Source organism: Pristiophorus japonicus, chromosome 3 (genome assembly GCF_044704955.1).
Source record: "Pristiophorus japonicus isolate sPriJap1 chromosome 3, sPriJap1.hap1, whole genome shotgun sequence".
Taxonomy (NCBI): Eukaryota; Metazoa; Chordata; class Chondrichthyes; family Pristiophoridae; genus Pristiophorus; species Pristiophorus japonicus.
In genome coordinates this window covers 170,224,346-170,245,590 of record NC_091979.1, presented here as the reverse complement: position 1 = coordinate 170,245,590, position 21,245 = coordinate 170,224,346, and the positions used below count along the sequence as shown (strand labels likewise).

The following is a 21,245-nucleotide window of genomic DNA, read 5'->3' as shown; positions in this document are numbered from 1 at the left end:
GCCCTGTTTTTTTTGGAGCAACTAGATTTTTTTGGAGTAACTTAAAAATCTCAATTCTCCCCATTTAAGTTGCTTCAGTGTCAGTGAGTTAGTTAGTTTTTTTTTAGTTCAGTTTTTTTTTCAAAAGGGGGCGTTACCAGCCACTTACGCCTGTTTTGGTCATTTAAGCAAGTTTAGCCAGCTAAAACTTATTCCAAACTAAGTTAGGCCAGAGTAAGTTGCCACTTTTGTACATTCTGAAAAAACCTGCGGTGAATTAAAAGATCAGCACAGGTAGCCTCCAAATGACAGTGTTATGATAGGACTAGTTTTTTTTAAATCCCAAGCAGCAAGACTAAACAGAGTGTAGGTGCTATCAGCCTGATTAAACTGAGTATATTTTTAGTAAAGATAGTTAGCTAGTAAAGTACTGGAAAATCTTTGAAGATTCTTCTCTCCCCACCGCCTGCCAGATTAAAACTCTTCCTCCCTACCCCCTGCTGGATCAAAACTCTTCCCATCCCCCCCGCATCAAAACTCTTCCCCTCCCTCCCGCATCAAAACTCTTCCCCTCCGCCCTCCAGCCCCCACCAATCTGTCTCTTGTAGCCCTCAGCGCAGGAAGCCAGCAGCCGGCCTGTGCGGCAGGCCACTCGGCCCGGAATAGGAGCTTCGAACATTGGCCCCTCCCACACGACCTGCATCATACACTCTCAAATCCTGGGGGCTAGGTTCACACTCTAGTGCACATGTGCAGAGATCCTGGCACTGTTTTCAGCGCCAGGACCTGGCTCCGCCCCCGAATCCAGTTGCCATGCTACGCTACCAGGAGAGGCTGGGGAGCGGCCAAACTCGGCCCGAAGATTTTTGCCGCCCTTGGAGTTCTACAAAACCGGCGCACCTCTGGTGAGTGCGCCAGAAATCTGTACAGGTCAAATTTGGGCCCATAATCTTATACGTTTCGATAAGATCACCTCTCATTCTTCTGAACTCCAATGAGTAGAGGCCCAACCTACTCAACCATTCCTCATCTCCGGAATCAACCTAGTGAACCTTCTCTGAACTGCCTCCAAAGCAAGTATATCCTTTCGGAAATATGGAAACCAAAACTTCATGCAGTATTCCAGGTGTGGCCTCACCAATACCCTGTATAACTGTAGCAACACTTCCCTGCTTTGATAATGCATCCCCTTTGCAATAAAGGCCAAGATACCATTGGCCTTCCTGATCACTTGCTGTACCTGCATACTAATCTTTTGCGTTTCATGCACAAGTACCCCCAGGTCCCGCTGTACTATAGCACTTTGCAATCTTTCTCCATTTAAATAATAACTTGCTCTTGGATTTTTTCTGCCAAAGTGTATGACCTCAGACTTTCCAACATTGTACTCCATCTGCCAAATTTTTGCCCACTCACTTAGCCTGCCTATGGGCTAGAACCTCCACTTTTTTTGCATGCTTAATGCCCACTTAACGCCCATTTTACCGCTGAAATGATATATAACGCCCATATATCGCCCATTTTGGCACAAAATGGAAACTGACAGGCATTTTTAGGAAACTTATCACTGAGCGTTACTTTCCCCATGTGCTTATCGATGGGAAAAAATATTATCGCTCGTCCACTTTTTTTGGGAGGAATCATCAGAATGGACGAAATCAACGCCCATAATATTGCCTAGCGTTACTTTCCACATGGAATTAAGGTCGAGATTCAATAATACCGTCCGCCCATTTTTTTTTGTCGTAAGAAGCACATTTTGCGAAACTAACGTCCAGGAGATCGCCGAGCGTCACTTTCACCACCTCGCACACATGTCGCCCACAATATCGCTCACCCAAAAAAACGCCCGGAAAAAGTGGAACTGTTCTGAACCAACAGCAGCGGTGTGGCTGGCATTTTTTAAATCGCAGGTCGCTTCATTCAAAAGGCTGCCTGAACTTCGGGGGAGTTTGCATTGACTCTGGAGTTCTTCTCAGGTGAAGTGAACATCTCAACAGACATATTTTCAGACTCTGGACTTTTGGGGGTTTACTCCAGGTGTATTTTAGTGAGGAAATCATTGCTTCTGATCAATCGCTATTATATTTTTAATGCAATGGGGCCACCAAACAATAACTGTGCTTAAGCAGCGCTTCAGATGTCTTGACCACGCAGAAAGGGAGTTACAATACAATCCTGAGCGAGTCGCTAAATTCGTGGTCGTGTGCTCGATCCTGCACAACCTGGCTATCATGAGGGGCCAAGAATTGCCAGAAGGCACTGATGCTCCACCTCAGGAAAGTGAGGAAGAGGACGATGAGAGGCTGGACACTAACCGAGGGCCAGATAATCAGGCTGGCTATGCAACCATGCCCATGACCCCCTCCAGACCGCAGGAAAGGGCCCGTGGTGGCTACATAGCTGCAAGATTCTTTCGTGAGGAGCTGAGAACTGAACAATTTGCCTGAAAGAGCGCTGATGTGAGTGACAATGCTGACACACTGCTGTGTGTGTGCAGCTCAGACATCAATGGTGCCTATCACCTTGGTGCCAGTTAAAGTTTACGTTGATTGATGTTAAGTTGTATTTAACCCTTTCATGTTAAGGAATCACCAGTGTGCAACGGTCCAGCTATCTGAGACAATGCGCAACAAGGTTATGTTCAATAACAAAAATGTTATACCAACATTGGTCTGAAATCATAAGTATCACAGGAAATAACACCCAACCCCCGCCCACAGCCCACTTTTTCCACCATTGACATCAATCAAATGTTCAACATGTCCAGCATCACAGAATACAAAGGCAAAGCAGGAGGGTGGTCCCCAGCCCCCATACATTACAACAAATTGCATACACCCAGATGGAGATATAACAAAGCCATCACCTGCGGACATGCACCTCACTTTCCTTTCCCCCTCCCCTTCTTCTCCCACCTCTACCCCTTCCCTTCCTCGCTCCACGGTGCCTCATTGGGGGGGATGAAGGCAGATGTGGTCATTGCACGGATACGGGAGCGGGAGGTGCTAAGGGGGCAACATTCTCTGATGCAGAAGCAGGATCTTGGTCCTTGCTCTCATCTGTTGTTTGTGGTGGTGGTGCGGAACCTAGGGGTGGAGTGGCATGCTCGGGGATCACTGGGAGGCCTGTGCCAGCAGTGTTCCTGGCTATCGCATCCAGGACCTCCACCATCCGCGGAATGTACTTGGTCATGGTGGCCAGTTGTCGGGATACACTCCCCAATGCTTCGATGAGCTGGTCACCAATGTCTGCGGTCCTTCTGGACAACTGTACCATCTCTCCGCTGTCATGTGGCGCTCGTGGAACAGATCTGCCACGTACATGAGACCTCCGCGGGGTCGGCGTCATCCTGGGGACAAATAGGGAGCCCTGTGGCGAGGTGCTTGGGGCCAGTACCTCCAGAGTGGAGGCGGGAATGACTGGAGGACCACTAGATGGCCTTGGGGTGGAATGGCTTCTGGAGCGTGGCGATGCAGGTTCCTCGAAGTCCGCGCTCTCATCCGTGAGAACAGACCCAGCAGATTGACGGGCAAGAATCGTAGCGCCTCAGCACCAGATGTTGGATCATCCGGAGAGTCGGGCCGCGCGCTCGCACCTTCTGGCCTCTGTGGTCTTGCCTTGGGACGCGTTGCTGGCTGAGCTGCAAAACACAATGAGGTTATTAGAGGAGAAGGGGGTGCTAGGGTCACAAGGTGAGTCCAGTGCTACACACACCATATGCACGACAAAAGCACCACCGCTCTCAAAATCATCACAGACATCACATTTCATGACCATCAACACATTTGCATTTCAATGATTTTCATTAGGCCATCATTATTTCTAGGACAATTTTAAAAATCATCGATCATGTATGATTGTTCGGATATGAGTGGGTGTGGCATCTATTGACTTCACATCACACAATGGTGCAACCTTTACTCACGTGGCATCACTTCAGGGTCTGCAGATTCGTCCGTGGCTGTCCGGGGTGCTTCCCCACGAGTGTGAGCACCCGCTCCTCCATCTCTGTGATGTCGCTGGGGACTGGTGGCCCCCCACCCGTTCGCCTCTGCACGGACCTCATTGTCAATAGCTTCTTCTGTAAAAGGTGACAGGACGACATGTCCTGAGATCATTGCGTGATATCACTGCTAAGTACTGACACATAACCGACAGATGTAATCATGATTATTATGAAAATTATCATTCTTTACCTCAAAACGTACACCGTGACCGCAGGCTTTGAGTAAAACATTCCCGGTAAAAATGAAAGACCTCACATCTGATGATAGTCAGTCATGACTGTTACAAATCAAATTATATATACACATATGTATATGTAAATCAATGTAATACTTACTCTTGCGGATCCCACAAGGTCGTTCCATCGTTTGCAGCATTAGTTGCCCTCACGAACCTCGTTAGTCACCGACGAGACCACCTTTGCTATCTCGGTCCATATCATCTGGTATGCCTTTAGGGTGGGCTTCCCACGCCCTCCCTGTGTCAAATCACCCCAGCGTGACTCGACCTCCTGCAGGAGGGAGGTATTTGCCTCGGCCAAGATCCTCCTGGCTCTTTTGCACCTTCTAATGTGCTCCTCTCCCACCTCACTGCTCTCTCCAGCGTCAGTCTCCACAGCGTGCTGTGATGCCTGCTTCTCTCTCTCCATTCTAGGCCAAATTTGGGCAAATATGTGGCTGGTAACAGCTAATTTTTGTTTGCCTACTTGCTGTGAAGCTCTAAAGTTTCCGTCATTCCTCCCAAAGCAGCCACACCACACCAGTCCCTCTGAGCTCCCTCTCTCTCTGTCTCCTCTTCTGCACATGTCATGATGACCCTTTACCTCCTGAATCACGGGAATCGAGCGTTGCCATGCCGTTGCTAAGGACGGCCACACTTTACGGCAGAAGGTCAAAAAAATGTAATGCTACCGTTCATTTCATATCACTCGCGGTAACGCCCATTTTCAAAAACGGAGACTAGATGCTTTGAGAATGGTCGAGAAGCCGGCGATCTGAAAACCCTTTTTAACGCCCACGCCGGAAATAACGCCCATTTTTGGGCGATAAGCACAAAAGTGGAGGTTCTAGTCCCATGTCCTTTTGCAGATTTTTTTGTGTCCTCCTCACACCACATATTGTTTTTCCTTCTATCTTTGTATCGTCAGCAAACTTGGCTACGTTACACTCAGTCCCTTCTTCCAAGTCGTTAATAGAGATTGTAAATAGTTGGGGTCCCAGCACTGATCTCTGCAGCACTCCACTAATTACTGATTGCCAACCCAAGAATGAACCATTTATCCCGACTCTCTGTTTTTTGTTAGTTAACCAATCCTCCATCCATACTAATATATTACCCCCGACCCCAGAGATGAAGTGAGATACTTATGTTGAGAGCTTTGAAAAACGAGGGATGTATTCACTCGAGAAGAGAAGGCTAAGGGGGAATTATAATAGGAATGTTTTAAATTTTGATAGTATTTCACTGGTTGATGAATGAATAATAAGAGAACATAAATTAGGATTAATATTGGAAGCTAAAAGAAGGAGGTTAGCAGGAACTTTTCTTCCAAAGCCTGATTCAATATGGAGTGCATTATAGAAACATAGAAAATAGGTGCAGCAATAGGTCATTCGGCCCTTTGAGCCTGCACTGCCATTCAATAAGATCATGGCTCACCATTCCCTCAGTACCCCTTTCCTGCTTTCTCTCCACACCCCTTGATCCCTTTAGCCGTAAGGGCCATATCTAACTCCCTCTTGAATATATCCAATGAACTGGCATCAACAACTCTCTGCGGCAGGGAATTCCACAGGTTAACAACTCTCTGAGTGAAGAAGTTTCTCCTCATCTTGGTCCTAAATGGCCTACCCCTTATCCTAAGACTATGTCCCCTGGTTCTGGGCTTCCCCAACATCGGGAACATTCTTCCCGCATCCAACCTGTCCAGTCCCGCCAGAATCTTATACGTTTCTATGAAATCCCCTCTCATCCTTCTAAACTCCAGTGAATAAAGGCCTGGTTGATCCAGTCTCTTCTCATATGACAGTCCAGCCATCCCTGGAATCAGTCTGGTGAACCTTCGCTGCACTCCCTCAATAGCAAGAATGTCCTTCCTCAGATTAGGAGACCAAAACTGAACACAATATTCCAGGTGAGACCTCATTAAGATTTCCTGCTCCTATACTCAAATCCCCTAGCTATGAAGGCCAACATACCATTTGCCTTCTTCACCGCCTGCTGTATCTGCATGCCAACTTTCAATGACTGATGAACCATGACACCCAGGTCTCGTTGCACCTCCCCTTTTCCTAATGTTCCGCCATTCAGATAATATTCTGCCTTCGTGTTTTTGCCCCAAAATGGATAACCTCACATTTATCCACATTATACGGCTTCTGCCATGCATTTGCCCACTCACCTAACCTGTCCAAGTCACCCTGCAGCCTCTTAGCATCCTCCTCACAGCTCACACCGCCATCCAGTTTAGTGTTGTCTGCAAACCTGGAGATATTACACGCAATTCCTTCATCTAAATCGTTAATGTATATTGTAAAGAGCTGGGGTCCCAGCACTGAGCCCTGCGACACTCCACTAGTCACTGCCTGCCATTCTCAAAAGGACCCGTTTATCCCGACCCTCTGCTTCCTGTCTGCCAACTGTTCTCTATCCACTTCAGTACATTACCCCCAATACCATGCGCTTTGATTTTGCACACCAATCTCTTGTGCGGGACCTTGTCAAAAGCCTTTTGAAAGTCCAAATACACCACATCCATTGGTTCTCCCTTGTCCACTCTGCTAGTTACATCCTTAAAAAATTCCAGAAGATTCGTCAAGCATGATTTCCCCTTCATAAATCCATGCTGACTTGGACCGATCCTGTCACTGCTTTCCAAATGCGCTGTTATTTCATCCTTAATAATTGATTCCAAAATTTTCCTCACTACTGATGTCAGGTTATCACATGTGGATATTGAAAGCTAAGTCAATTACAACATTAAGAGAATTTTAGAAGAGAGATTTTCTGTTTCAGTGCTTCTAGTATCTGCCAGGAGTGCAACCTTATCCCATACTTTTTATCAATTAACATTATTGAGCAGAAAATAATAGGATGGGGTGCACAGTTGCCCATATGTGGTTGCAGTATGCAGCAGGATTGCCAAAATGGAAATTTCCTCGTGGATAACATTTGAAATTTAAAAGAATAGAAATGCTATGGAAAGAACTGTGCAATGGGATTAGAGTTGACAGCTCAGATTTGTACCTAGGATTGACTGGCATAGATACAATGGAATGTTTGATCCCCTGCAGTCCTGAAATTTCTACACTTCTACACGTTAGCAACATAAACATGAATAATTTAAGCAAATGTTATGTGCTCTCAGAACCATAGAATTTTACAGCGAAAGGATGCTATTCGGCCCATCACACCTGTGCAGACTCTCTGAAAGAACTATCTATTTAACCTATTACCCTGCCCATTTGTATTATCCTTTGTCTGTATTAGGAATTGTGCGGGATGGCAATGATTGGGAAGTGGTTGCATTTGTTGGATTTTTATTTGTAAGAAATCTAGGTGAAGGGTCGAGGCTCTCAATACAGGTCAACAGCAAGATTGAAAAAAAGAGAGAAATAACGTGGATCACGAATCAGTGATTAGGTGGCGTCACAATTTTGAGTTTTAAAAGCCTGTGAACTGTCAGAGGTACGAAAGTCTGAAGGATGTAAAGGATTCAACACTTTAATGGGAAAGAATGGAAAGTGATACAATGGGGGTAATTTTAACATGAGTGAGTGCGTGGGATTAGGTGCGGGTGGAGGCGGGGGGGTTAAATCAAATAAAATTCTGAGCGTATCGGGAACCCACCCCCAACCCACCCACTTCCAGGTTTAACGGAGGTGGGACAAGGGGCAAGCAGCCAAGCCGCTCCCAGGAGGCGGGTTGACAATTGAAATGTCTTAATGATTTAACCTGCTTTACAGGTTTTGCAGTGGGCTGATGGGTTTTCTGAGCCTCAGCATACCTGGCAGCTGAGGCGAGGACAGGGGAGAAAATATGTGCCTTCACAGCACTGCTTGTGGGCCAGGAGGAACAGTATTGCTTACCCCCGAACACCCAAGTCCCCCCACCTCCCCACCCCTCTATACAAAGGACCCCCTGGATCGGTTCCTTCTCCCCCCCCCCCACTCCCTGGGATCAGTGATTGGACCCCACCCCCTGGGATAGGACCTATCTGGTGTACTTCCCGTCCAACTGGAAATCAAGACGATCCATCAGGCGGGGAACCAGTCAGGGCCAAAAGCGCGCATGCTGTGGAGCTAAAACTCCACAGGATGCGGGGAAACCCGTCCGCAACTCCACCCGTCCACCCCTGCCTATGTAACCCGCCCCTGTGAAGATCCAGGCTAATGAATCTTGAGTGCTCTGGTTTAACGTTGAGGCTGTACAGACAAGGAAAGGTCGTCAATGTCCCTTTCCTGGAGTTTGTTGTGTTTGTGATCTGGAATACTACTGTCACATTCTAATACCGGTTTGGGTTTCATGGATTGCATTTTCTGTACCTGGACTCTGATTTCCTCCTCCACCTCTTTACGTTTATCTTCCTTGATGAGTTCTGCAACGTGCTTCTGGGAGAAGTTCATGAGCTCATCTCGGTTCTGCCAAATCGCTGCAGTTCAGGAAAAAGAAAAGAGGCTGAGGTTCCATTAACAAAGGTGGTGATCAACATTTTAACCAACATCACCAATTATCCTCAATTTTCTTTTTCCCAAGGATAAACAAAGAGGTAGCGAGACAAAGGGGCCAAAATTGCCCCTCCCGATAAGGCCTCTCGTCGCCTGAATGCAGCAGCTACGGGACGGCGTGGAATGGCCTCCGACTCTCTGTGGAGGGGCTGCCATTTTGTAAATTGTCCTTCGTGACCGCTCCACCCATTTTCCTGCTGCGACGAGCACATGCCGACCCTTTACTGACCGGCGGGGGCCACCTCGCGAAATTGCCCCTCGAGAAATGACCCCTTTCCCGGTAATGCCCTGCAAGAGAGGCCCCGCCACCGGTCGGTGCCCCCGACAGATTTTTGTGTCGATGCACTCTCTGTAGCATGGCGGCTCGGCCGCCTTAAAGGGAAGGACACACTGTCGTGGCCACCTTGTATTTTTTTTTTGCCGGCCGACTGCCAGGTCGGCCCGACAATTATGCTCCCGGGGATCGGCCGGGTCGCCAACTCACTCTTGGATCTGAGTATTGCAGGTTCGTTGGCAATGGATGGCATTACAGCCAAATCCGATCCTATCCTGAACTGTGATCCATATCAGCAAGCTTTAGAGTGCAGCTCACTGTCTACCAATCAGGAACACCAAACCTGGTTGATGTTTCTCCTCCTTTAAAGGCCAATTGAAGTGCACCATTCAGGGATTGGACTTGGGACCTTCATGGTTTGCACGGGATAATATCACACCACAAAGTATGCATATCCACTGAGTCACTGGAGGAGCTCCTTTTGCGTGTATTTTTTCTCCAACAGAATACATTCATACTGCCATTTTTATTAGACTGCCTATTGCATTATTGTCCTGTTTAATTTTGATTAAAAAATAGTGATTACAGAAGAAAATTTAGTTCCATAGAGGCTTTAAAGAGTAAAGGGCTTAAATTGCCCCCCTCCAGAGGCTCTATTCCTGCCTCTAAGAGGCGGGAATAGAGCGGAGAAGCCTTACCGACTGTGGGCAGATGGATGGTCCGCTCCATCCGAAATTGCCACCGGCAGGAAGTGCTAGGAACAGGTTCCGCTCCGCCTGTTTTCCCGCTAAGTCGGGCACGCACCGACCCCTTACCGACCGGCAGCGACCCCCTTTCCGCCCCTCGCATGGTATTGTCCCATGTAAAGCAGCCGCCGGTCGGTGCCCCTGACAGCTTTCCCCAGCCAAGAGCTAACTGTGGCTGAGCGGCGCGTCCGCCATTAAAGGGGAGGTTGCGCTGCCAGTGACTTCATTTTATTTTTTGTCAGCCGACTGCCAGGTTGGGCCAACAATTATACCCATGGGTTTGGCCGGGCCACCAGCAGTATGAATGCATTCTATTGAAAGAAAAACAAGCAGAAGGAGCTCCTGCAATGACTCAGTGTACATGCACACTTTGTGATGTGATATTACCCCGTACAGACTATGAAGGCCCCAGCTCCAATCCCTGGATGGTGCACTTCAATTGACCTCAGAATCCCCGAACAAAGAAGATAAAAATCAGTCAAAATCGTTGTTCCTGATTGGTAGCCAGTGAGCTGCACTCTATAACTTGCTGATATGGATCGCACGTCAGGATAGGATCAGACTTGGCTGTAGTGCCTTCCATTGCGAAATAGCCTGTCAATATTCAGGGGGTTAAATGCGATAGCCCCCCCGAAAACAGGTGGTGCAGCCCCACCCGTTGAGCCCAATGCAGGCAGCATGTCAACTTGGTGCTCCCTGCTAATGAAAATCAGAGGTGAGGAAGCGTAAAAGGCGACGTTTAGTGGCTCAGCGCCTTAGCAGTGGCTCCAAGTTCATGCGAGGCGAGCACTACTTAAAGCCAGCCTGCACTACTTAAAGCAAGCCTGCACCACTTAAAGGGGAGGTGTATTCTGGCTGGAGCAGTGCTGGAATTGGCTGAGGAAGAGAGTGAACTATAGTGCAACAGGACAGAGAGTGTGCTCCAAGGTTTATAGATGCTGCACTGGAGGCCTTGATGGAGGAGGGGGAGAGAATGAGAGGTCCTCCAGACAAACTCGAAGAAGGCAGTGAGAGCAGATTTCCCTGCAGTCAATACCAGAAGTCAGGTACCGAGGACCTGGTGCAGTGCTGCAAAAAGTTCAATGGCCTCACACGAGTGATCAAGGTTGGTGAATTCATCTTCAAATGCCATATCCCACCAACTGTACCATTAGCCTCACACACTGTTCAATGCGCCACATCCCCATCACTCAGCACCAACAAGCTCTATCAATTATGACTCATAACTCACATTCATAGCTTCACTTCAAACTCTTACTACTGCTGCAAGCCTCACAACTACATCTCACAGCTTGCACACACTGCCAGATATTCAACCATGACAGGCACATCACATAACACATTGCACCACACTCACTGACACACATTCCTCTTTCTTGTAGGACATGTGGCTCATAACCGGAAGCAGCAGGAGCTATTCGCAGGAGGACAAGCGTGCTTACATGACCTAACCCCTATGGAGGAGTGTGGAAGTATTGGCCATAAGATCACTGATCTGGGCAGCCAAAGCAGAGCCAATATCCCCCAACATAAGATCGAGTATGCACTGTCAATTTCAGCAGGGAAGACCCTGATCACTTCAGACTTACTGGCACCAACTCGACAGCAGGAAAAACCCTGATCACCTCAGACTTACTGGCGCCAACTCGACTAGTTAGGCATGAAAAGGAGGGCATAAAGATAGACAGGTTCGGATAGTCTATAGCGAGGACCTAGGAGTAACACTCGGCAGAAGTAGGCACCAAGGAAGAGACCCTTGACGGAACAGTGTTCGGCCATAGCGAGGATCTAGGAGTAACACTCGGCGGAAGTAGGCACGAGGGAAGAGGCCCTTGACGGAACAGTGTTCGGACGGACTGATCATCCGGGCACCGATTGGGTAACTATAAAATATAAGTGGTGAGTCTTGTACTTCTTCTGTATTAAATGAACATTAATGGTACCGCCATTGTCGATTGTGTCATTTGGTATTTAACTCAAGAACTATCGCAGGCAACTACTAGTCACATGACGAGCTAAATTGCCGTTCGAGCTACAGTGGTGACCCAGATAGGATGATTCTGAGTTAAAACTATTGGAAAGACAAAAGAGAAATGGCAGGAAAAGGTGGAATCTCCCAGTTGTAGGAAGAGCAGTTTAACCAGTTCAGGGGATGGCTTGAAACAATGAGCTCACCCGGATTTCCCGGAGGAGACTCATTCTTCAACAAAAATAAAAAGGAAAAGAAAAGGAGGGAGTCTAAGTGTGTCTTACTGGCAGCATGTTATGCAGAATTATTTAAGCAGCGAGACCTCAACAAAATGTCACAAAACCAATTTGAGCACGAAAAATCAGGACGTCAGACAGACGTAGGAAAATTGACAGACGAAGTTAAGGAATTGAGGCTCAAATTGGCGGAGCAAGCCAATCAAATTGACCCTCTCCAAAACGATAAAAAAACTCCATACGTTGCATCTGGCCTCTAGTATGACTATGGCAGATAATAGCAAGCAAAATGAGGAGAAAATGAGGCAAAAGTGCACAGAGGCTCAAGATCAAGTAGCTAAGTCGTAAAATAAATGTCCCGAATTAACAGCCGGCCTTAGATTCCTTCAAGCGGCTCACATAACCGATAGGGAAAACAGAGCAGACCATATTCAGTGCAAGAAAACTATCAAAGAATTAGAAAGCCAATTGATCATGCAAAAGGATGTTATGCATGCTTTTGGGAAAGACGGCCCCCAAGTGCTCCGACAAAATAGGGAGAACCAGGGAGGGATGTGTAAATGTGACCCCTGCGGCGGTGATTGTAGCTCAGGTACGGACCGCTGGGAGTATCGTCCACCCCCACAGGCATCTGGCCATGACCCACCCCCATACCCAGTACCCCCGAGGAGTGATCCTATTCCCATGCACCCCATAACTACTACCAGTGCTCCTGGAGCAGATGCCAATGCACCCTTCACATACGTAACCCCTTTCTCCATAACCCAGTTGAAGGATTTAGCTAAGGAAGTGACCACGTTCGACGGGAAGAACTACCACTTAGAAGAGCAGCGGTAGACCAGACCGCAGTAACGGGTGGTTTAGATGAAGTGGAGACAGTTAAATTTATACCCCTATGTGTGGGGCCCATTATTTTCAGAGCTCTTCCTCGAGAACAACAGCGAGGCACAGGCACCCTAACTGACATGTGGGTAGCCGTAGAGGCAGCCGCTGGAATAGATAGTAAAAACCCAGTAGATGAAATGGCCCAATTTAAACAGGGAAACCAGGAACACACTGTCGCTTATGCAGGAAGATTGTGGGTTGTATTTAAAACCGTCTTTGGGGCAGGTTTAGATAGAACAACCTTGACAGACGGCCTAAGTTCACAGTGGCAGAAAACCTTATGTTCCCACGCCAATGCTCATGGTAAAGCATCGGTAAAGCATTTTGAAGCCTCCGATGAGACCCACACAGAAGCATGGATCATTAGGCACATGACGAGTGCATGGAGGGAGTATCAGGAAAACCCCAAACCCACTGTCCAAAAGGGACGAGTGCATGCATATCAGACAGCCCCCGGATATGGGCACGGGTGGAGGAAAGCTGGACTAAAACCCTCTGATGTTTCAGTGTGAATGGTAAAGTTAAAAGCATGTGGATGGTTTTTAACTTGTCTTTAAGTGTGTATGTGTGTCTGTATAGGTTTTTTTCAACTGGCACTGATTAGTTTGAAATTGGTTTGAATTAATTTGGAGTTATTGAGGTTAATTAACCTGTGAAAACCAAACTTTCGTTATGGCCATGGTGGCCATTGGTTTAAATTATGTGAAAAACCTCTAGTTTTGGACATGAGGCAATCACATATATTTGTTTTTTTTAAATAAAAATTTTCAGACCAATTTAAGAATGCGGACCAGTGGAGAAAAAGGTGTGTACTGCTATTATGCATGAAAGAGAGAACGATTGTAATGTGTACGCTATTGGTATGCGTGGTACCATGCATTAGTATGCGTGTTTGTCGAACTGATAAAATGTGGGAAAAAAAGGTAACATTCTGTACAAGCAGAAAGCAACACCTTGTCAAAAGTCAAATAATGCGGGTCAATCCCAAGAGTGTAATAACTATAGGAATTTGGGACACAGGAGCCGAGATTGTAGGCTCCCGAAAGGAGGGAAGCCAGTTTACGAGAGTGCTGAGGCAAAACAGAGCCACAGGAAGGCAGCTGACGATCCAGGACAAATTTTAGTGGCCGCATTACAGCAGGTTATGGGACACGGGAGAATCGAGAACCTGCCTCAGTAGTAAACACCAATTCACACACAATGAAATGAGTGACCAGAAAGTCTTACTTAGTGGCTTTACTGGCCATAGCCTAATGGCAATGTTCACTAAGCCATTAGAGATAGGATTGGGACACTATTTCTTTCAACATTCATCCTATCCACTCCACTTGTCATGGGAGAGAAAGATATTATAGGAATTGTTTTTATGAGCATTTATAATTTAGCCTATGACCCGGCCAATAGATGTATATGGAAAATGTCAGACTTAATGCAGCAATTCGAGGTATCCACCGGAAAGTATGACGCGCAGGTATGTTGCTTGAAAACTTTCACTTTTAACCCTTCAGAGATGACCCCCTCCCCCGAACTACAGGATCAATGGGCATCAGGGAATAGATAGGACCACGGCCAAATTGAAGGAGCTATGCTGGTGCCTGGAATACAGCAAGAATTGGAAGGGTATGTCAAAAACTGTCTGATATGTGCCCAGAACAATCCGACACCATACAAAACCCAGGCTGAATTAGGACATACTAGACAGGGCAAGGGCCCTTGGATTCAACTTCAGATAGACTATGTAGGACCTTTACCCACCTGTCCCGGTGGTAAGAAATACATCCTAGTAGTGGTGAACATATTCTCCAAATGGATCGAAGCATTTCCAACTAACAATAACTCGGCCGCCACAACCGCAAAAATACTTATGGAAGAAGTGTTCTCCAAATGGGGATTGCCAGAGGGCATTGATTCTGACCAGGGAACATATTTCACGGGACAAGTTATGCAGCGGGTCATGCAATTGGAGGGATAAAACAAAAATTCCATATCGTCTACCACCTGGAATCAAGCGGAGTGGTAGAGCGCATGAATCGGACATTAAAAACAATGTTACGAAAGTAAGTACAGCAGAACCACACATCCTGGAACAAGGTCCTCCCATATGTATTAATGGCCATCCGAAACACAGTGGTAGCCTCTACAGGCTATTCACCCCATGAGCTAATAACCGGAAGAGTCATGAGAGATGTCGAAGTCTTCATGGGATTAGATTTGAATGAGATCCAGAAAACTTCCCTGTCCTCAGAGAAATACATGTCAAACTTGATCAAGTATTTGGAAGCTGCTAGAATGGCTGTCGCAGTGAAATTGGGAAACAAACATATGCCGGACCATTTAGTATAATGGAAAAGGCTAGCGCCTCAGTGTTCAAGGTCATCGATGGCCAAGGGAAGTATAAGTTGCACCACCTTAACCAGCTAAAACCCTTTGGGAAAATGAACAGCCACATGTACCACATCATGTTAGATTCAGAAGAGACAGGGCTCGCCCCACCCGACCCAGCAGCTAACCCGATCCCAGCCCAAGGTATAATACCTTTCTTGCTGCCTATCCAAAATTTAGAGGCCGCAAGTAGTTCAGTGGAAGCTACCAAAGAAGAAGGTAATGATTCAGAAGATGACCAGGTACCTGCCCCAGGGATACCTGACGAAGCCCGTGCCCCCCACGATGAGACGGCACCAAGTCTGACAGAAGGTTTGTCATGGAGTTTCGAAGCTATGAGTCTCACACCTCAAGTCACCCCCCACCCCCCGTCCCCCCCCGGCCAGGAGAAGGAAGTAAGGACGACGGTTCCCAGAGAGAGAAAGGAACACAGTCACATGGATTAGACACTATCCAATACCTTTGCCTGGCTCTGCTCCAAGTTTGAGGAGATTGAGAAGACCGACTCCGAAAGGAGAGCAACTGATATTGTGTTTTATTATCCCACAGGGTGGAATCAGAACATTTTTGTATTTTGTGTGTTTGTTTATTACTGTAATTTGATGACAATGTACAGTATGAGTTGATACCTGTTGTACTTAACATAAGCAATATTCAGTTGCCCAACTGGTGCCTGGATAATTTAAGGAAATTGTATCAGGACCTGACTTCACTGCTGTTGAGACAAGAAATAGGACCGAATAAGACGGAAAGTAAGAGTAGGCGGAAAAGACACATTGCAAATGTCATAGGTATCACGTACGGGGCAGGAATGGCCACAGTCAATACTTTAGATATTACTAATCCGAACTCTAAGATAAAGGGATTGACCGGACAAATAAATCAGGTTTTAAATAGTTTAAATAATAATCAGAAACAGGTAACGGAGGCAGGAAAAAAATGACGGTAAGCTGGAGAAAAGAAAGTGACACTCAGACTATCAATCAATTAATCAATGTTGCCGAGAAAGCAGAGAACCAAACTCAGGCGCAAGTTATGGAAACTGAATGATAGAATAATTATGGGAAAACCTGTAGGAAACCAAAGAGGGTAGAGTCCCCACCTGGATCAATAATATCCATATTCAGAGTCTGACCTTGAACAATGAACCCCATCCTCCAGATGGATGCCAGCTGTGAAAACACTGCAAAGTGTGGTTTCAAGAACAGCACCACCAAGAAATGTACTCTGACCATGTTGAAGGTGAAGGCCCAAACATTCGTCAGGAATGCCTATTTGGGAAATGAGACTTATTGTTTCACCGCCACCAAAAGGACCTGCCATTACAGAACACAAATTTGCCCGATACCCAAACCAAGCTTCTGCACTCACCCGTTGAGATCTATGAGAATTGGAAACAAAGAAATTATTAATATCGAAAGAGGACAAGTACAAAGAGAACCCCGTATCAAAGCCGAAACCCTACCGTGATCAAATCATTATATATATATATATATGATGATTGATCAAAGGGAGGAGTGTGGAAGTACTGGCCATAAGGTCACCGGTCTGGGCAGCCAAAGCGGAGCCAATTTCCCCCAACATAAGACCGAGTATGCACTGTCAATTTCAGCAGGAAAGCCCCTGATCACCTCAGACTTACTAGTACCAACTCAACTAGTTAGGCACGAAAAACAGGGTATAAAGACAGACAGGTTCATACAGTCCATAGCGAGGACCTAGGAGTAACACTCGGCAGAAGTAGGCACCAGGGAAGAGACCCTTGACGGAACAGTGTTAGGACGGACTGATCATCCGGGGACCTATTGGGTAACTATAAAGTACAAGTGGGGAGTCTTGTACTTCTTCTGTATTAAACGAACATTAACAGTACTGCCATTGTCTAGTGTGTCATTTGGTATTTAACTCAAGAACCTTCGAAGGCAACTACTAGTCACACGACTAGCGAAATTGTCGTTCGAGCAACAAGGAGACAATTCTGGAGGCTATTGGAGCAGCCATCGCTGAGCCCCTAGCCAGCGTCGGGACAGAAACAATCGAAGAAGACGGTATCATCATACCTAATCCTCCTTCTCACATCCCACTTCCCTCTCATCCCACAATGTCTTCTGATTTACAAGCTTCGGATGGTGTAAGCATGCACTTCTTGCTTTCCTGCCTATCCTTGTGGCTTTCTCCTTTCAGATACCCGAGAACTGCAACCTAGCCAGGCAGTGGAGGAGCAAGAACTGGAAGAGGAAGAAGGCAGTGATGAAGATAAAGCCCCGACACTCGATTTCACTTGCAGCCAACAGCGTACTTTAGAGAATAGCTTAGACGTGGAATCTGCATATGGTGTGACACCAGGCATGAGTGGCCTGCAGCCAGAGCAGGGAGCAAGGGTAGTGCAGGGGCCAGTTCGCCGGAGGATGAGGTTGCACACGAGTTCTGCTGCAAAGGATTCAGATGAGCACTTCGATGGCGCAGGCTACAGAAGAAGGCTGGTGGGTTTGCACAATAAAATACTTAGTGCATTGGGAAGCCTGCCAGAAAGCCTACGTGCAATGTCAAGGAGCATGGAGCAGTCCGGCACCAACTTGCCAGAGGGATTAGCGCAGAGCTTGGAGCCCTTCCTTTCCAGCATGGAAGTGATAGCCAACTCCATTAGCACACTTGCTCAATCAGGATGCAGCTTCTGCTGGCCAATAGTTTCGCTTTCATTGCAGCACAAGCAGAAGCCACACAATGTCTGGGTGCTGCAGAGGAAGCGTGTTGTCATGCAAGCTCAGCTTCCTGCCACAAAATTACGGACTGCTGCCATTGTGACTGCACTTACCAGTGTTCAAAGGGGCTTGCAGGGTTTCACAGCTGTCCAGCAATCTGTCCGCCAAAAGATTACAAGGATTGCTGATGCACCGCCCCGGGAGAGTGGCAGTGGTTCCGTGGAGCATGAACTTGCTGTCCTCTCTCAGGATTACAGCATTCATCCTCCAACCCCTGCCACTCCACCAGTGCCCTTGCTCTTGCTTGTCAGCCAGTCAGCCCAGACTGCTGCCACTCATGCCGCGATGGTGCAGTCCGAAGCCGGGCCTTCGAGACCCAGAGCTGCTCGAGGTCATCCTGCAAGGCCATCTGCAGTCTCCTCCACTAAACTCAGTAGCCTTCCACCAGCCATGCTGAAGCCACTGGGGTGGCACTTCGTAAGAGAACTAGGACAGGCAAATGCACACAGAAGACAAGCACTAAGGGAATGCTTAAGGGTGATTCGTTTACATTTGCAAAATGGCATGATTTCATTTATAAATTTGGTTTGGAATGTTTATTTTATGTTGGCTTTTATTTTTGAATTGTGTCTGATGGTTAGTGACAGAGGGAAGGTAAGGTGTGGAACTGTTGGTGACTATGGAATTGAGATTGCGTTTACTGGTATCACAGCGGATGAGTCGGTCATGGATATCCCATCCAGAAAGGGGCTGTCTGGGTTACCTCCTTCACTCCTCCTTTCCTCCTTTTCTCCTTTCCACTTCCGCCTCCTCCTTTCTTCTTCCTTCTCCACCTCAGCTAGTCGCCATATGGCTGGTAGCAAGGGGTGTGCCCTTATGAAGGTGAGGTTGTGCAGCATGCAGGAAACCATCACGAATCTCGACACCCACTCAGTCAAGTATTGCAGGGCTGCTCCAGAGCATTCCAGGCAGCGGAAGTATTGCTTCAGCAGGTCAATCGTGTGCTCGATTATATTTTGTGTGGCTACCCACGTGTGTGTGGGTTGCACCCTGGAGTCATGAGCCATGTTGTTAATGGATAGCCCTTGTCTCCCAGTAGCCACCCTCTGGTTTGTCGTGGTGGCTCAAAGGCAGGTGGCACAGCGCACCGCCACAGAATGAAGGCATCATGACTGCCGCCAGGGTACCGAGCATTAACCGGCGTGATTCGCAGAGTATGATGGCACATCAGCTGGACATCGAGAGAGAGGAATCCTTTTCAGTTGCGGTAGATCTCAGAATTGAGATGCGGCGCCTCCAAAGCAACGCGCGTGCATTCAATGGCACCCTGCATCATGGGGAAGTCTGCAATCCCCGTGAAGCCATGTGCTCGCTCGCTCCGCCTGCTGCTCTCAGGCTAGAGAGAAGGAAATGTCTTCAGCTGTCTTGGAAAAAAGAGCCTCAGTTACCTCCCTTATACAACAGTGCATGGCAAACTGGCAGATGTTGCAAATATCTCCTGCTCCAGCCTGGAAGGAGCCTGAACTATAAAAATTTCTTGGCTACCATGAACTTCACAGCCACTGGCAAAGCGGTCCTTGCCCTGCTCTGAGGTTGCAGTTGTGGCTGCAGTAGGTAGCAGATTTCAGTGGGGACCTCTTTGGTGAAGCACACTGTTCCCCGCAGAGGTTCAGGTGTAGTATTGCTCCCTGAACACCCTAGATAGATGTAGCTCCTGCTGAGACCCCTTCTCCTCCTCCCTCTTCCAGCAGCTTGTCCTGCTGTATGCCGCCTCTGCTCATTCTCTCTATCAGTGTCAGCTGTGGCTCAGTTGGTGGCACACTTGCCTCTGAGTCAGAAGGTTGTGCTTTCAAGTCCGACTCCAGGAATATGAGCTCACAAATCTAGGCTGACACTCTCGTGCAGTGCTGAGGGAGTACTACACTGCATTTCAGATGAGAAGTTAAACCGTGGCCCCATCTGCCCTCTCAGGTGAACGTAAAAGATCCCGTGGCACTATTTCGAAGAAGAGCAGGGGAGTTATCCTTTGTATCCTAGCCAATATTTATCCTTCAATCAACATAACAAAAACAGATTATCTGGTCATTATCAAATTGCTATTTGTGGGAGTTTGCTGTGCGCAAGTTGGCTACCGCGTTTTCCACATTACAACAATGACTGCACTCCAAAAGTACTTCATTGGCTGTAAAGCACTTTCAGACGTCCGGTGGCGCTATATAAATGCCAGTCTTTCTTTCTTTCTTTTATCACCCAGTGGTCTGTGCAGAATCTTTGAAGTCAGGACAAAGTCCTTCAGCGCCTGCCACAACACTCCCTCTAGATCTTAGCAACTTTAAATAACTATACTAACCACCAAACACTTCTACAAACTCAGCAACAACCATAGAAGTCAATCAGCAACGAATCTGCAAGTTCGTGATGATCCTTTAAATAGCACTGGTGGGGGGTCCTTCCTGCTGCTGAATGCGTGTTTAAGGGAGGGCATTAGCTGGAGCGTTGAGCTCCAAAATGGCAGAGCTGGCTTCAAATCATTGTTGCTCGCTGACTGCCTACTCTGCATACTTCCGGCGCATGCTCCCTGCGCCTGCACTAATGACCTGCCCACGTTGGCGACCGTGGCGTGGCCTGCACAAGACGTGTGTGGGCGCCATTTTGGAATCGAACCGGCATCCATAGCGCCCAAACAACGGGGGCTACAGAGCCAAATTTAGCAGTCTCACCGTCTGAAGTTGCACATGAAGAAACATCACCTCGTGGAGATATTGGAGTTACAGGTGGAACTGAATCCTAACATGAGTCACTACTTTCAAGAGTGGAGAAGAGAAATTTGGAAAAATAATGTTAGTGTGGTAGAGTTACACTGTGCCATGGAGAAGTTGGAGATGAATCTGCAATTCCCCACATGGTGGCCTAGAATTTCCTTGTAATGCCTCAAGCTCGTTTGCACCTTTTTAAGTATTGCATCTGCCCATGGCCTCTAGAGAGATATATACATGTGTTTCCTGGGTCTGCTTATTTGCATTCCCATCAGGGCAGGCATTGGTGTACAACCAGTGTAAGCAGCTAAACTACCTGGAAATTTCTATTCAGCTTTTTAAAAAAAAGTTCAGCCTGAGAGGCAAGCAGGTAAGGCAGCTACAGTGCTTGGCACTTTCACTTCACTCTCAAATAACTTCATTACATGTCTTAGCAGTATTTTTATTACACTTGAATGGAAATGGAAATGTGCCCAGATGGCAATAGGACATGGCATCAAGCCAAAGAATAACACACAACTCCACTCATTCAGACCTCCAATCCCTCATAGAGTGCACTGAAGGCAGGACGAACCATTGCT

General features: G+C 47.2%; 1 protein-coding gene across 1 annotated transcript in view; it reads right to left on the bottom strand.

Annotated features, from left to right (window-relative positions):
• LOC139260008 (dynein regulatory complex protein 11-like) overlaps positions 1-21,245 on the bottom strand; it is a 474,078-nt gene that overhangs the window by 207,635 nt on the left and 245,198 nt on the right. The window contains exon 10 of the mRNA XM_070876052.1: positions 8,532-8,638. Coding sequence (XP_070732153.1) covers positions 8,532-8,638 — 107 coding nt within the window. The remainder of the gene's footprint in view (positions 1-8,531; positions 8,639-21,245) is intronic.